The sequence below is a fragment of the Pararge aegeria genome, chromosome 14 (genome assembly GCF_905163445.1).
Source record: "Pararge aegeria chromosome 14, ilParAegt1.1, whole genome shotgun sequence".
Taxonomy (NCBI): Eukaryota; Metazoa; Arthropoda; class Insecta; order Lepidoptera; family Nymphalidae; genus Pararge; species Pararge aegeria.
Window position 1 is genome coordinate 17,260,950 of NC_053193.1, and position 17,811 is coordinate 17,278,760.

General features: G+C 35.9%; 2 protein-coding genes across 4 annotated transcripts in view; one reads left to right on the top strand and one right to left on the bottom strand.

The window, feature by feature from the left end:
* LOC120629233 (myosin heavy chain, non-muscle) overlaps positions 1-2,731 on the bottom strand; it is a 103,804-nt gene extending 101,073 nt beyond the window's left edge. For both annotated transcript variants that reach the window (XM_039898102.1, XM_039898103.1), the window contains exon 1: positions 1,960-2,731. In XM_039898102.1, coding sequence (XP_039754036.1) covers positions 1,960-2,304 — 345 coding nt within the window. In that variant the 5' untranslated portion in view covers positions 2,305-2,731. The remainder of the gene's footprint in view (positions 1-1,959) is intronic.
* A 2,294-nt stretch (positions 2,732-5,025) lies between these two features.
* LOC120629295 (probable low-specificity L-threonine aldolase 2) lies at positions 5,026-15,161 on the top strand. Of its 2 annotated transcripts, XM_039898197.1 has the most exons (7): positions 5,026-5,424; positions 6,592-6,666; positions 7,946-8,112; positions 9,587-9,807; positions 10,731-10,867; positions 12,029-12,177; positions 14,684-14,991. In XM_039898197.1, exons 1-7 carry the CDS (start codon positions 5,220-5,222, stop codon positions 14,858-14,860), a joined length of 1,131 nt encoding a protein of 376 aa, XP_039754131.1. In that variant the 5' UTR covers positions 5,026-5,219; the 3' UTR covers positions 14,861-14,991. The 2 variants fall into 2 exon arrangements, with proteins under 2 accessions (XP_039754131.1, XP_039754132.1); XM_039898198.1 differs by lacking the exon at positions 12,029-12,177 and having other exon boundaries at positions 14,684-15,161.
* The last annotated feature ends 2,650 nt before the right edge of the window (positions 15,162-17,811 follow it).

A 17,811-nucleotide genomic window follows, 5' to 3' on the forward strand; every position in this document is an offset into this window, starting at 1 on the left:
ACAGAAAAATTATAAAGATTGTTAAACTTTCAAATGATGTTGGACAAGAGCAATCTGCTGAGTTTCTTGCCGGCTCTTCTCAGTGGAATCTGCCTTCCGAACCGGTGGTAGAGTCACTACAAACAGACTGACTTGACGTTTCAAAAGTGCTTATTAATTAGGCCTACTTGAAATAAATGAATTTTGAATTTGAACTTGCCTTACCTCGAAGAACTAATATACTAATAGCAGACATAGCTAAATAAAAAAAAATATATAGTAATAATAACTAGTGTTTTATTGCCAAAATTCAAGCTACAGCCCCTTACTGGTCACAGGGCTTTCTCACAGAAGGGTGAGATATAAAAATTGGAGGTTGCAAAAGTGTTTATAAACTAGCCTCGAGGTAAATTTTGAATTTGGATGGCAGGATGTAATAGTGAATTAATGGTTAAATATATGTAATAGTGAATTAAAAATAATAAAAAAACAATATGAGGCACCTTTTCTTTATTGGATACTTAGCCTGTCCTTTCTTCAAATGTGGAGTTAAGGGCTTGCTTTAACTGTTATCCCACGTTAAATAACTAGTGAGTAACTTGGCCCAGCATAGCTTAATTATCAAAGACAACCAATTTAGATTGTCAGAGCTATGCCAGACAACCTAAACGTTTTTTGACATTGGGTAAAATCATGATGTTATTTTCTGAATAGAAAGTACAGTTAAATATTTGCAACCAAATTGCCTTAATTTGATACAAAATTCTACAAATTGGATTAATCAAAATGGGTTGATACTGCAGCTAGCACAAATCAGTTCATTGTCAACTATGTTGCACAGGGTTAAATGAATAAATCAAAAGTTATTTACAGAAGTGGTTGTTTGTAGCTTATTCACCTAGGAAATAGAATATTAAATATAGTTACTAAATTTAGCTATTATATAATGATTTAATTTCCTTATAATTATGTATTGTCACATGTGATCTACGTGTATAAATATAATATGTAGAACAAACTGTAGCATGTATTGATAAAAGAAGAGAACTAGAGATTTTGTCTGCATTTTTTTTGGTTATAAGTCTTTTTTTCTGTAGGGCTGGGAAGGGTGGTCCACAAGATTTTTACTCATATTTTTTTATAGATAGACAAGATACTAGTTAGAGATAACTCTCTTGTGGAGTCCATTCTAGCCCTACTTTGCAGAGTAGCATTCTATGTTTGTACATAATATATACGGTGGAAATATTTTTTATGGTAACATACAGTAGATAGTTATTCCCAAAATGTTTTTATACATAACCTTACAGTCAAAGCATGATTCATCGTAGCTTCAAATAGAATGAAACCTTCATCAAGTACTTGTAAAGGTTTGATAATTAAAAAGTAAATAGCTTTTAGTAAATGGAAGAACAGTTTAGTGATTAAGCTGTGTTTGCTTGAGATTAAGATGTAATGTTAATTTTACTGGCAGTAGATAAGAAAGAAGTTCATTTGTTTTTTTTTTGTTAACTATCTAAGTAATTATTTAAGGATTAAGGGGTGATAACGATAAAGGAATTTTAATGTATTAATAGATTTGAGAGCTTTGTTAAATGTGTCTAGTATTTAGACAAAACCAATCCAATTAAGATAAAACTTATGACAAAAGTCTGTTGATTAACAGGGATCAGGGATAGCATAGGGCATGCCAATATAGTGCATAGTAATTTTTTTAATTCTGTAGATTCCCTGACTGTATTGGCCAGTAACACTGAATCCATTTGCCAGTAAGGTTAACTAGGTATTGGTGAAGGTGAACAAATTTTAAAATTATAACTCTCCAAAAGAAATCAAACTCAGGAGGACCCCAGACTTGGAACAGTACCAGCTTCACCATAAATGTTATTAGAACAGTAACAGCAAACTTGTGTAAGCTACAGCAAGCAAGCTTTTTAAAACTACACTAAGAAGTCGTATCAGAATTTTGTTAATACTTACATAGATAAGTCCAGAATAATATCTGTCCTTGATGTTGTGCAGAACGGAGGCTTCATTCAGACAAGTCAGCGCTGCCATGTCTTCCACTTTGTCATACTTAGGTGGGTTCATTTTCTGGATGTCATCTATGGCGACCAGCATCCGCTTCCCGGACTCCGCGATCTCGACTTCCACCTCGTCTCCTTGCTCGCCTTTGATACCAGCAGCGACAAAACCCTGGGTACCGTGCGGCACCCATACTAATCGCTTGCGAGTCCACTCTGCTTGCGTTGCCGGGTCGTTGAAACTGTTCCGATCCACCGACAGGTACCGGAGCTCCGGGTCGTTCCTATCCATGTCCACCATCGCGCCAGATCACGCGCGACCCTGGCGATAACCTAACACCGGCACTGTATACCACATTAAACGGTCGCTAGACCGACACACACACGTCGATGGAACACCGGGTTGAATCGTGCACCGAGACAGCACGACATACACAAAATGAAGGTTCAACGCGACTGACGATCCACGAGCACTCGGCGCGGCGAAGTGACAGCGGTTGCGAGGTGGGGACTGGGGTGGACCGGTCGACGCCCGAATTCACGTTTTGACCGAAATACGTACAGAGTTTTCGTTGTTTAAAAGGACGGTGGAGTTGTTACACTTATGTTACTTATCTAGCAATCCCTTTTTGCGCACTTCGAAGATTTATTCCAGTGGAAGTATGTCTATTTTATCACAAAAAAGCGATAGTTGAACACAAATCACACACCTCAATTTCTGTGCTGTCAAACGCAAACGTCGCACAATTTTAATTTGACGCGTGTGACAGTGACCGTTACTCTTGTCTGCTATTGGTCGGCATTTACTTTGACACATGTCCGTAAATAAATAACCAATCATATGATCCCATTTTTGCAATTCTAAGTGTAAGAAGGTCAATTATTTTGTAAACGGAAACTAACCATATTTTAAGGACGCGTTCAAGATTGGATTATTATAGAATAAAGTAAGTAAATAAGTACAATAATTTCAAAACTTTCATTTTAAAAAGTTAAGGTAATATTTACATTTTATACCGTTTCGTCTCTTTTGTATTTTGTATTTGACTGCAATCTCACCTGCTGGTAAGTGATATGCACTCCAAGATGGTTACGAGTTAAACTATGAGTATCGCAGTTATATTAAACCCATATTGTACGCGTCATCGTACTGGAACGTTAAATCGCTTAGCAGTAAGTCATTGTCGGTAGGACGATAACTAGCCATAATCAGACCAGACCACAAAAAACTATGTAATTATATATTCCCAAATGTTCGCTGCCAGAGATTGAATTCGGAAGCACCAAATTAAAACCACAACTGAACAGCGTGGTGATTACCGGCAAACCCTCCCGTTCGGAGCTGCCTTTAGTGCAGACGTAGACTAAATAACTTAAAGTAATCCCTTTAAGTTATTTAGTCTACTTCTGCAAGAACAACTAATTTTTATTTTAGTAACAATTCTTCGCTATATGTCTTGAGCATTTTTCGAAGGTAAAATTGTCTTGTACAATATTGATAGGTGAACTAATTACGATGTCCTGAAAACTCTGTTGAAAAGTATTTATAAACTCTTTGTTTTGTAATTGATTTATTAAATATTGGGAACATTTAACTGATAAGAAAGTATCAGACACGTGCATAAGCAGCGACTTTTAAGTGTGCACAGTCGTTTGGGATGTGGCTTGCGTCCGAAAGACTCTTCTGTTCTTGGTTTTATTCTACAAGGAATAGAAAGGACAAAAAAATCTCAACGTTTTATTTGTATGCAGGTGGGAGCTTCCGAGTATTTCAAGTCGACCTCCTTGGGCGAGCGGTTACAAAGCCAGTGTGCAAGAGTCGAGATGAGCGGCCCTCTTCCCGCTCGCGCTTGAAGAGCTGAAGTCGGGAAGGACAACCCAAGGTTATGTACGCGACTTTCGTCCAATTGTTTGCACCAGTTTGTACAGTTTAGTGTACATTTATTATAAAAATAACGGACCCGCGCGACTTCGTCCGCGAATGAATCAACTTCAAAAAGTAGTCGTATGTTCACACGCTCTCAAAAAGGATATTTCTTGCAGTTTTTGCAACTTAAGGATATTTCTTTTCATTAATGATGGTAGCCATTGGTCGTAGCGTGATGTTGTATAGCCTTAATTGATACAACCAATCAAAAAAAAAAGAAATTGAAACAGCATTTTCTGAGATTAGTGCGTTCAACCAAACAAACTCAAAAGCTTGATAATAATATATTTCAACTATACCTATCTAAAAAAAACACGTCAATCTAAAACTCCGTTGCGCGGATTTTGAAAGACAAATGCGAAAAAAATAGCGATGCTATCCTGTAGGAGCTGTTGGCTTTTCCGGGATAAAAATAAGCCTATGAGCTATTCCAGTAATGTTATCTGTGAAGAGTTATGTCCTTTATCTCCGACAATATTCATCAGATCTTCACTAAAATGAGACAATACATGCTTAATAGAACACACAAAAAATAAATAATGCTAAAATCGATTCAAATTGAACGGTGCTATGAAGTAATATGGATAAAAAAAATTATCCCATTTCCCGGAGGAAACTTACTGTTCATCGGGATAAAAAGTATCCTATATGTTGACCCGGGATATCAGCTACAACCACCAAATTTTATTTAAATCGGTTCAGCAGTTTTCACTTGATGCCCGGACAGACAGACAAACTGTTCAAAAGCTTAGCGTTAGTGTCTTCTCTGTGACTTGTATTGAAATATTTTTATAATAAATGTAAAATTTTTAAATTCTCAAATATGGGAACGCAGCTTCTTATCAGTAAAATTATAATCTGTTTAATTTTGTATTGGCTGTCAATGTCAAGTCTTTGAAGTTTGAACAAATGATTGTCACAAATGTCATAATCATATGAAGCGATCACTTACCGTAATTTCAACCGAAAGACAAATACATAAAGTTCAAAATATTATTTAATATAATTTTAATGCATAACCTAAAAACTGGTCATAAAGTTTTAAAATTTAAATATTTAGGTAAATAAGCAATTTTTTGTTTTTTTTTTTTAATAATGAACTACTTTTTAATTGTTATGATGTACGGTCCAAAGGTTAAAGATCAGTACATTAATCAGTGTTAAGAAAATGATATAAGCTAATAGCTCTGCACACTTATGTTGACGACTTTCAATAAGGACAAGTTTACTTTCTGAGTGAAGTACAGGAGTTAAATTCAGTTGCTATCGCGTAATCGTGAGTACAAGACATGGCTTATATCGTAGATTTGCGTTCAGACACTGTAACGAAGCCCACAGAGTCTATGAAACATGCAATGGTGAACTCAGCGGTCGGTGACGATGTTTTCGGTGAAGATCCTACAGTGAACGCCCTGGAGAGCAAAGTGGCCAACCTGTTAGGCAAGCAGGCTGCGCTGTTTGTGCCTAGTGGAACTATGGCCAACCTTATTGCTAGTAAGTTGGTTATGATCTGTTATAACTTAGATATATTATGTAATACTGATTTAATACTTCATTCAAAGCGTGAGTTTATAGATATTCTTTTTCTGAAAAAACATATATAATTTTTTTTATTTATAGCCTATTCATGTAGGTCTTCTGTAAAATAATAGTCCATCAAGTTTTTTGATTTAAGTACTGAAGAAGATATAGCCCAGTGGGTAGGACTTCAACTTAACTTTCAGGTTCCCAAAACGCAACTCTTAATTGTCTAAGTTATGTCCGTTTTATGCAATTAAAATAACACTTACTTCAACGGTGGAGAAAAAAATTGTGAGGAAACCTGCACGCCTGAGAGTTCTCCATAATGTTCTCAAAGGTGTGTGGAGTCCACCAATCCTCACTGGGCCAGTGTGGCGGACAGCCTTAACCTCTTCTCATCGTGGGAGGAGAAACGTGCCCTGTAGTGGGCTGATAATAGGTTAATAATTAAATTTACTAGTGCAAAAAATCATTCCATAGTAATGTTACCTATTCTTATATAGATAATGTAATTTTTTAAATTAATAACTTAAAATGTTGAGCATTTATTTGTCAGTGTTCATTCATCTTTTAACAAATTCTGTGGGCATCCATTTGCTTTTGTGGGATAAAAAGCCAGTGCTATCCTCTATGTGTTTAACTATCTCTATACCAAAAATCATGTTGATTGGTTGCTTTGATAGGGCTTCATGAAGGAGAAAAAAAACAAACACACTATCGCATTTTTAATATTAGTTAGGATTAGCAAAATTGAATGAATGAATATATTTTATTGCACACCACAAAAAGTACATAAAAAAAGAAAAGTATAACAAAAGAATGAATACAATTTGGTGGCAGTGGTGGTGGCCTTATTGCTTCTTAGCAATATCTTCCAGTCAACCATTGGCGAAGATAAAAAATACAGAAAATAGTTAGGTGGTGCATATATACATATACACATCAAATAAATATTTCATTACTTAAATAAATATATAAAATACATTTATAAAACAATATTTGCATCTAAAGACAAAGAAATCAATTAGTAACTACCATTATAAATATAATATATAAAAATAAAATTTACTTAAAAATAATATAATAAATTAGGTATGAAATAAAATAAAAAACAAAGTTCATGACTAGGAGTTTTTTCAGTTATGGTGCACTGCAACAAACGAGGCTCAGAAGCAATTGTTGGGAACTTAGCACATATTTATAAATATGAGCAAGGTGAGTAATATCTTAGTATCTGATTTTCAATGTTGAGTTCATTTGCCAGCATCAATTCACATTTAGCAGGATGGTTTTGCGCATGTTTGTACCCATAGGCCCTAAGGCCTTACTAATAGTTACAGTGTTATTTTCACACTCTGCTATTTTAGTATGATTCCCTGTTAAACTATTCCAACATTGTGCCATACTAATAATTATTACGGCCAGTTAAGTTACAGCTTGGCTAATTTTACCCAGAGATATTCTTTTCAGCTATATAGCTAATAAAATACAATAAATAGGTATCATGTGCTATTAATTAGTCAGATAAAAAGTCATGAACCTTGTGGTCTTTACTAATTTGTTAAATAAATGACTGATGTAATTTTTTATGTTTATAAAAACATAAGGTCAAGGTTAGTTTAATTTTATGCAGATAAAAGTTAAGACTAACTTACTTTGGATGTATCCTCATTTAAATGTAAATAACCAGCAAATTATTTAATTATTATTACGAATCTATCCAAATGTAGTCATATTAAACATTACAACTAGGTATATATGTTAAATTAATATTAAAGTAAATAGTAAAGCTGTAACATTGTAAACAGACATCCACAGATGTACTAACTTGCAACAACTTTATTGCGAAAAAATTGGCTATCGCAAACAATGGTTTACGAATATCGAAACAATAAACGTTAAGCAAAAAAGTTGACTTAAGCTACCTTGTAATAAAGCTCTAGTTAAACCGACTGTCTGCTAGCGGAGAGTTTCTGTAATAAAAATCAGTAGTAACGGAAAATATTAAATTCAAATTCTTTATTCCTGTAGGCCTACCACAGGCACTTATGAAGCGTTCATACATATAAGTTTACATAATTGTAAGGGGATGGTGGTAACTTTATTCGTTGACCTATAACTTCGAGGGTTTCAAACGCGACCTGGTCTAAGAAGAGCCCACAACAAACTTAGCTGGGTAATTTTTTTGGTATCACTATCTCACAGTGAATTAATAATAAGCTATGAAATTAGAGCAATTGACGCCCAAGTTTTTTTTTATAATTTGTTATAAAATAATATACAATTGCCCTTGAATGAATTAGCAATTTTATATAGCCTAGTAAACTGCAGAACGCCTGTCGCTAAGCAGCATTGATGAAATGATGTGTTCCGGTTTGAAAGTGTGGTTGCCGATTGCACTAACGCACACACGCACGCTCACCCATACACACACACACACATACACATGTTAGTGTTTGTAAACTCAAAATAATATACGGCATGTTTAAAACAGGTGGAGCAGCCCACGTAGCCGGCGTATTGCTAAGCACAGTCCAGAACAAGCCCGACGGAACGTTTGACCTACAAGAGGTTGAGAATCGAATCCGAGGCTCGGACATCCACGAGCCAATCACGTCAATGGTGGCTATCGAGAACACACACAACGTTTGTGGTGGCAAGGTACTTTTATTTTTTTCACTATTTGGATAACTTTTGCCCACGCCCTTTCAGACCGGAACAGAAAAAAGCATGGCGTACTTCTCTGGACGAGCTCTGCCACGAAACCTCTGCTACTACGAAAATCGTAAAGATCGTCTAATATATTCGACTACCTTCGTATAAGTAACTATACGTATTACGACTTCCTGTAGTCAGGTATTTTTGATTTGATGGGTACTTTCTCATAAATGGGAAAACAGGGGGCCTTGTTCTACCTCCTAGAAGATGCCTATATGAAAGTCTTTAAGTTGGTCTCATAAAAGTCAAGAACGTATGAGGATCTTTGGCCTGATGAGCATTAAATTGCTCACTTTATTGGATAGAAGCAATACTTTGCGGAAATCCATAATCTTAATATATATAAATCTCCTGTCACAATGTTTGTCCGCGATGGACTCTTAAACTACTTAACCGATTTTAAATTAAATTGGCACTCCGTGAGCAATCTGGTCCGTCTTAAGAGATAGGGTAGCTTAGATGTTTAATTATAGTCGCAATTTTATTTTATTGCAAATTTTTTGTCTATAATTAATTGACAGTCACATGTTATATATATATACTAGTATACTCATTTACGGCTTAGCGATACTGAATACTTTAAAAACAAAATCAAACGCAGACGAAGTCGCGGGCAACAGCTAGTATATTATGAAAATTAAGCTTAATTTGCTATATTCCGCGATCAGCAGGAGAATCTGTTAATTTATAATTTCTTCAATCTTTATACTCCACACCAAACAGGTCTTCGGCAATGTACTCTCTACGCACGTTTCGCTACGAAACCGGAGCATCCTCAGGAGATTTTCACTTTACAATGAATAATTGTTAAGACTTAAGACAACAATTATTTTAAGAAAATTGTTAAGTCTTATATCTAATTATTTAAAAATGAAGCTTAATTTTCATAATTGCTCATTTTAAAAATTTTAACAGCAATTACCGACTAGGACAGTGGACAGCGACTCTGCTTTCTGTGTCCAAAGCTGTGGGTACGATTCCTACAACCGAAAAATGTTTGTGTGATGAACATGAATGTCTTTCAGTGTATGGGCGTTTATCTGTGTATTATAGTTATTTATTATACTATTCTTAAAAAATAAAACAGTCATCTTAGTACTCATAAAACAAGCTACGCTTACTTTGGGGCTAGATCGATGTGTGTAGTGTCGCAGTATATTTATAGTTATTTATTTTATTACAATAATTTTGCACAATGCACATTTGACTTTTCACATTCGTTAAAAGACAAACATCTCTAGCGTGAAATAATTGCTTCGCTTGGCGCAAGATCGCGTGAAGTTCACTGAGATGACTTCCAGTGGTGGACAGGCCAAAAAAAAGAAGAGAAATTCTTAACAGTGGTAACAGTGGCACTGCGTTTGTCATCGCGAGGTCTACTGCTCGTAGATACTAGCGGCTTTAAATATTGTTGTAGGTGCTTCCCCTCCAGTGGATCGATGAGCTCTCTGAGCTGTGCAAGCGCCACTCCATCCCCTTGCATATGGACGGCGCCCGCCTGCTCAACGCGAGCGCGTACCTCGAGGTGCCTGCCGAGAGAATCGTCCGCGGCTGTGACAGCGTGGCGCTGTGCTTCAGCAAGGGACTGTCTGCACCGGTTGGCTCGGCCATCGTCGGCTCGTGTCACTTCATACAGCAGTTAGTATATCATTCAAATTCAAAAACGTTTTATTCTTCTTCTTCTTTTTGGTTTATTGGTTCTGCGCGCTGAGCGATTGAACCATAGTCAATTGCTTATTCTGTGGTCAAGTATAACGTTTTATTCATGTAGAACTATCAGAGCCACTTATGGAGCGTTCATACATACAGGATGTCCCAAAACTTGACGATAAAATGGTACCAGCCGAGAGGCCAACTCATACCAGTTCTGAAAATAAGGAAAAAAATCCAGGTCACAAGTAAGTAGTTAAGTAGTAATAGACATTTATCAAAAAAAAATAAAAATTTTCTAATTATAATATAAATGAGAAATTATTTTTAATGGAAAGAAAAGCGGCAAGTGTTGCACCATTTTGAAATCTTGAGTAAATGGGCCATCTTTTTAAATAAGTTTCCAAGGGTAGTATCATACTTTTTTTTTACAAAGTGTCAAAGTTAACTGATAAATTTTTTGTAAACCATGATTCAATTTATAGCACGGTTATTCTAGATAACGTCACTAAAAAAAATCACTGCCAAATTGTGAAATTTGTGATCACGGTACTTAAAAATGCGACCAAGGGTGTCAGTTTTTAACTTTTTTGATAAATGCCTATTACTACTTAACTAAGTGACATGGATTTTTTTCCTTATTTTTCCCAGGACTGGTATGAATTGGCCTCTTGGTTGGTACCATTTTATCGTCAAGTTTTGGGATACCCTGTATATGTTTACATAATTGTAAGAGGGTAATGACTTCGTTTGCCAACATAAATCTAAACCTTGGATATAAATTTCTCTAACTTCATAGCTAAATATTAAATTGTATTTGAATCTAAATTTTTCGACTCGTTTGATGTCATCAATGTAACATAAATAACCATAAAAATAACGCTGCATTGCGGCAAAAAATGCGACCACAGAGCGCGGCGCATGCGCAAGATGCTTGGCGGCGGGATGCGACAGTCGGGCGTGCTGGCGGCCGCCGCGATTGTCGCGTTGGACGAAATCGCGCCCAAGCTCGCGCTCGACCACAAGCGGGCTCAGCGGCTGGGGAAGGGTAAGACTTTAAATGATGCTTTATACATCAACAGACTTTGAAAAGAGGTCCAAGATAGAGACATTCATATAACACACATGCATACACTCACACACATGAATGCACTCACACACACACACATACCTATACACACTAAACAAGACGCTGCATCCTTTTTTGTATTTGAAACTTAATCATTATTTTTATATCTTTTTGTTTAATTGAGTTACTCCACTATTATTTTTAACCGACATACAAAAAAGAAGGTGGTCCGCAATTCGGTTGTTTTTTTTTATGTTTCTTAGCTCAGAGCTCTCATTTATAAACCGATTTGAAAAATTGTTTTGTGTTTGATACGTTATACTTCCCATGTGGTCCCATTATCATCAATTGAAGATCTGTTGAAGGGATCCTAAAGAAATTGAGGGACCTATCCTATAGCGATTTGAGTATTTTTAAAGGAACTTGAGCATTTGCTATTGAAAAGCACTTGGAGGAAATATCATCATCATCATTAAGATGCCATCTTCATATTGAAGTTCGGATGACAGCCGGTGGAAAATCGAACGATGATATGCCATCTTCTTCAATACTGAATTGGTATGTCCGGTCCACTCTCTTATATCGTCGAACCACTTCTTACTCGAAATAAATAGAAATCGAAGGAAATATCAACTTTATTAATTACTAGCTGTTGCACGCGACTTCGCCTGCGTTTGATTTTGTTTTTTGATGTGGCATTAAATTTAGTTCTAGATCTAAAAAAAATTAAAGTATTCAGTATAGCTAATCCTTAAATGAGGGGTTTACTGCTGTCCGCTGAGGAGTTCTGTCCTTTATCTCCAACCACAGTTAGGGCAAAATTAAACACATATCATAACCTATATAGTACAAAAATAATTATTTAAATCGGTTATTATTTGTCTGATTTATGTTGTAAAATCGTCAAACACTCATCCCCTCTCCCAAAGGAACAGAGCTTAACGTCGGGATAAAATGTATCCTATATTACTACTAACACTTCCAAGAATATGTGTACAAAGTTTCATGAGGATCGGTTAAGAAGTTTTTGCGTGAAAGCGTAACAAACAAACTTGCATTCACATTTATAATATTAAGTAGGGATTTTTATGATGCTGATATGACGAGCATCAACACTGACTAATCTTCGTGTGTCTGCAGTAATAGAAGGGCTGTTCCTCAAAACGTTCTCGGTGGACGTGGCCAGCCAGCACACCAACATGGTTCTGGTGCGCATAGCGGAGCACAGCCCACTGTGCGCTGAGTCGGTGCTCGCCCGGCTGGCGCAGGTCAGCCTGGCCGAGACACAGGTGCTGCACCATACTGATATACCTATTATGTTTATAAATTTAAAATGCATGCAAAAATTTTCGGAACCGACAGGATTTGAACCTGCGCCTCTCTGGCAATCGCGGCCTGAGCGCTTTCACCAATTAAGCTACGGCTCTCCTACCGTCGATGCCGAAATTAGTATATGCCTTTCACATCAGTCTTATAGCGACTGTAGCGTCATCTATAGTCGTAAAAATATAATAGGCCCGTTTTGAGATTTGTCATCGCGACGTAACTAGTTATGGAACCATAAGACTCTGTACTCGATACTCACGATAAATCAATTCAAGTTTGTATCAGTACTGGATTGATATTATTATGTATTGTAAAGTGTTCGTTCGTTCAAAGTATTCCTTTAACTTCACAACCAATATGCGTGATTGGCTGTTGATTATACGTCCACTTTTCAACATGTTGAAACAGAGTTAGTACTATATAACAACAAACACAAAAATCGAGTCAAATCACTATGTTTAAAATAATGTCCAAAATAGAAGAGCCATAGTTAACGTAAAAGTAAACAATATATATCAATATTGTTTACTTAAACGAGCGCACAGTCAACTTTACAAGATGAGGAACGAAAAACTGCGCAGTGCGCGCGGGGACGCTTCAGTCATGTGCCGCTTGGTCAGATACATCAACTCAGACTCATTATTTAGAACCCATTTTGAGAACCAAGCTCATTCGTTGCAGTAAAAATAACTACACAATATATAATTTCGATATTCAGTAAAAAAATGGTTACAGCTCTAGTATAAAAAAAAAAGACTGAGAACGTAACTGTTTTCGGAACGTTTCGCAACAATTATAAATTGCATGCTACTATGAAGTAAGCGCAAAAAGAATACTCGCGATATATTCTTTCGTATTATTTAACTTCCCAAAAAAATTTACGTATTTTTAAAACACTGTATGTAATTGATTTTTATTTTTTTGTTTCTTTCAGTTTCGTTCCAAGTTACATTCTATGGTCTTGCACAAATGTCAAAACGGGCCTATTACATTTTTACGACTATAGTAGGAAACGTTGCAGTTTCGATCTACTCTTTCAAAGGTCCATATTACAATGAGACACGTTTGAAACAAGAGATGACACATTACTTTTTTATATTTTTATTAGTGTTTTTACCTACACTTGGAGGAATAATCAATTTTTATAAATTTAAAATGCATATAAAATACTTGATATATATACTTAATATGTAGTAAATATACCTATTATAACCAATTATCAGTACAGTATTTATAATATGAATCCTGTTCATGCCACTAGGCCACGGTAGAATATCAAAATTCAAAATTCAAAATTCATTTATTCAAATAGTCCTAATATAAGCACTTTTGAAACGTCAAGTATGTCTGTTTGTAGTGACTCTACCACCGGTTCAGAAGGCAGATTCTACCGAGATGTTGCCGGCAAGAAACTCAGCTCTTTGCTCTTTTCCAACATCGTTTTACAATTTTGCAAACTTTGTTCTATCTTGTATGAGTTGAAAGCGGAGCTTTCCAGGCAACCTTGTCATTAAGATATTCATCAATAGTATAGTAACCTCGATGTACTTATTGAATGTGTTTTTATACATTCTTTAAACTTATGTAATATAAATCTAATATTAATACGGTAGCATTTTATAAAAGCATATCACCTATAGGTCTTTATAGGGAATTTCAAAATCCACAGTCCTAGGCCGATTGTTTCTAGCGGCTCCCAGCAACTCGTCTGTTGTCGGTTGTCCACCTCGTTGGGGGCCGACAAAGGCTGCATTTACCTGTGCGGGGTCGCCATCCCAGCACATTGGAACCCCAACGTCCATCGGTTCTGCGAGCTATGTGCCCCGCCTATACAGTAATAACTAAAGAGGAAAAAGAGGTCTAAAACTCACCCACACCATGGCCAAATCGGGTCATTTACCTTGTTTTTGATAGATATAAATAAATACGCCCTAAACTAGTAATCAATGATCTAAGAATATGTATTTATTAAGAGCAAACACACTTACAGAAGTATTATATAAGTTACTAGCTGTCCCGGCGAACTTGGTATCGCGGATCATTTTTTTTTATGAAAGTTAAGGAATCCAAAAAATCAAATATCATAAAAATTGATCCAGCCGTTCTTGAGTTATAAATAGTGTAACTAACACAACTTTCTTTTATATATATAGATTGCGACTGGCGCAGTGGGTAGCGACCCTGCTTTCTGAGTCCTAGGCCGTGGGTTCGATTCCCACAACTGGAAAATGTTTGTGTGATGAACATGAACGTAACGTATAAGTATTTTTGTATTTTACCTATTCATAAAAATATTTAGTCATCTTGGTACCGATAACACAAGCTACGCTTACTTTCCGGCTGGATGGCGATGTGTGTATTGTCGTAGTATATTTATTTATTTATTATTTGAAGATTGTCGTTTTTAGTGCTAGGTTCGCCGCTCAATTTAATTGTAGCAGTTGAATGTAGCAGTTGTTCTCTTACCAGGGCGATTGCAAGACACCGGACGACGAGGGCGTAATCGTGAAGGCGATCTGCTTCAACGACAAGACGATCCGCCTGACTCTGCACACCGAGATATCCGACAACGACCTCTGGCTCGCCATTATGAAGATCACCTACGTGTTCAAGGAGCTAGAGGCCGCGCATCCGCTGATCAGCTAGTACACACAAACACGCGTCACGAAAGTTGGAGCTGCATGTTTTCCAGTTACCATTCGACCTCTATTTACTTGTACGTACCCTTGGTATGTGATTTGCAAATCAAATTCGTTTTGGACAGAGATAGAAAACTTTTATTTTTTTAGAGTAATAATTGCCGCACAAAGCAGATAGCCCACCTGATGGTAAGTGGAAAACCATAGCCTATAAACAGAGCAACACTTCACATTGCATGTAAAAAGCACATGACCTGCAACCAGTGGCGTGCATAGAGGGTATGCACAGGGTATGCAGATGATACAAAATGAAGAATATCTTCAATACGAGCTATAAATACTTAAGGATAGGCTTTTTATAACACTTACAACGCCTATTATTAAGTTTTTTATAACTCTTACTGGAGATTTTCGTCATTTTATATCCTCTGCATACCCGTGCATGCCGTCCTGTGTACAACTATGTTAGGCGAAGGTGTTAATCCTCATGCGCCTGTAATTACACCGGCAACCACGCCCTTCAGACCGGAACACAGCATTGCTTCTTAGCGGCAGAAATAAGCTTGGCGATTTTACTTCCCGGGGACTGTCACAAATATCTCTACTACCACTTAAGAAAACAATATCTCAGGCAATTATAAAAGCTATGAACGTTTTGTAAGTGCCCGAAATATTTCTATCTTATTATTTATACAATATACTTCATCAAAATTAATAATATGAGATACGCCATTTTGAAGTATACCTACTGTTTCTTCTACTGAGGAAAAATTTAATTAAAAGTTTTAATTATAAAATAAAATCTTGAAGCTGCCTTTACAAAAATTTAATTTACTCACTTTAAATAAAGACATTCTGATTCGTTTAAACGATAAAATCAAATGAACCGTACATTCTGTACTATCTATTTTAAATTTACAAACTTTATGCTAAGAACGATGGCTATAAAAATGTATTGCACGACTCATGATGCGAAGCATCAGAACTCTCTGATGCTTTACGAATGAAAAATTTTTTTCGCCTCATTTTGGCAGCTATTTTTATTATTATAGCCTTGTTAGTTCACGGAATCAAGATATTTTGCATACTTTTGTCGAGATAATTTAATGGAGATTAATTCCTTACTTTTTAAAAATTGATTTACTGTAATAGAATCGGAAAAAAACACCAAAATAGGTCAAAAAAATTTCCAGTTCGTCATGTGTGAAACCCGAAAACACTAACTTGTGAAAAAATCCATTATTTGAGTTAATTTTTTTTTTAAATTCTAATCGACGATTGTAGGTCACTGAATGCGAATGATTAATTAATTCAGTGTAGTTTAATTGCAATTAATAAAAAACGATAACTGCAAGACTGTATATCTATATATATCCATGTAAAATTAACATGGATGGTGATATATCTATATCTATAGATATTATGTACATTTATTCCACCAGGGGCGCTTGTGCAGTACTTTCCTAGTACAGCTGTTTTTTCGGCAACTAATTTTGAACGACTTATGTTTTTTTTTTTTTTCAATATTTGATAATTAAATGAGCATTATGAGTCGTGCACTTTGGATTTTCCAAATTTTTTAAGTTTTAAAACTAAGTAAACTATGGCCTTTGTAAACCACCGACTCAACATCAAATCTTTTTAAATAAAAAAGTGATACGTTTTGTGATTTGTGTAAACTTTTCGATATTTTTGTCCCTATATTGTGAAGTGTGGACGAAAGTGGAAGTGCCCTCTGTTTGCTCGCGCGTCATTCACTTGCAACAACACTTTATGTCTGATGACAGAATAATCACATTCCCATGGCATTTGAGTCGACATGGTTTGCGAAATACAATTAAGGTTACTGTAAACAAAATGTAGTTTAAAATCATGCTAAAAAATTATATTTGCAAATTGTGGAACAATAATCTCCCTATCTGATATGTTTCCTCAAAAATACAATGTAGGGTTTTCAAGGGGCGGATAAACAATTTCCTTAAAGCCAGCAACGCATCAGTGGCTCTTCTGGTGCTGCAGATGTTATAAGGTGGTCACTTAACTTCAGGTGACCCACTTGCTTTTTTGCCCGCTATTAATATACAAAAAAGTACAATATATAAATTAAGTTTTTTATAATTCGTACTGAAGATTTTCTTGATTTTATATCATCTGCATACCCTGTGCATACCCTCTATGCACGCCACTGTATATATATATATATATATATATATATATATATACTAGCTGTTGCCCGCGACTTCGTCTGCGTTTGATTTTGTTTTTAAAGTATTCAGTATCGCTAAGCCTTAAATAAGTATAGTTGTATGTATATATATATATAACATGTGACTGTCAATTAATTAAAGACAAATAATTTGCAATAAAATCTCTTAAGTTGGACCAGACTGCTCACGGTGTGCCAATTTAATTTAAAATCGGTTCAGTAGTTTAGGAGTCCATCGCGGACAAACATCGTGACAGGAGATTTATATACAGTACAATCTCACTGATCCGGATTATTGGCATGTTCGGATTACTGGATTATACTGAAAAAATCATTGGTAATAAATAAAATAAAGCATTTCATACAGAGAATAAATGTATATAATGTATTAAATTAACATGTAGGTAGATATGTAATTAACTAGTTTTGAAATAATCCTTAATTGAGGTCTGACTGAGGTTAGACTGCTAGTCGACGACGTAGCGACCAAGCGCACAGGTATAGAGGGGTGAGGGAGGCGTGGGCGGAGGGTGCCGGATTATTGGACGTGCCGATCTATCGAAGTGCCGGATTAGTGAGATTGTACTGTATATTAAGATGTAGATTTATAAGAGTTGGGACCACTAAAATGTATAGTTTTCGTCTTCCAGACTACAATATTTAGTTAAGATTAATGGATATAAGCTTTTAATGCCCATTTTCAATAAACCTAGGCATTCGCCGAAATAGAATGTCTGATGATTGAGGCGATG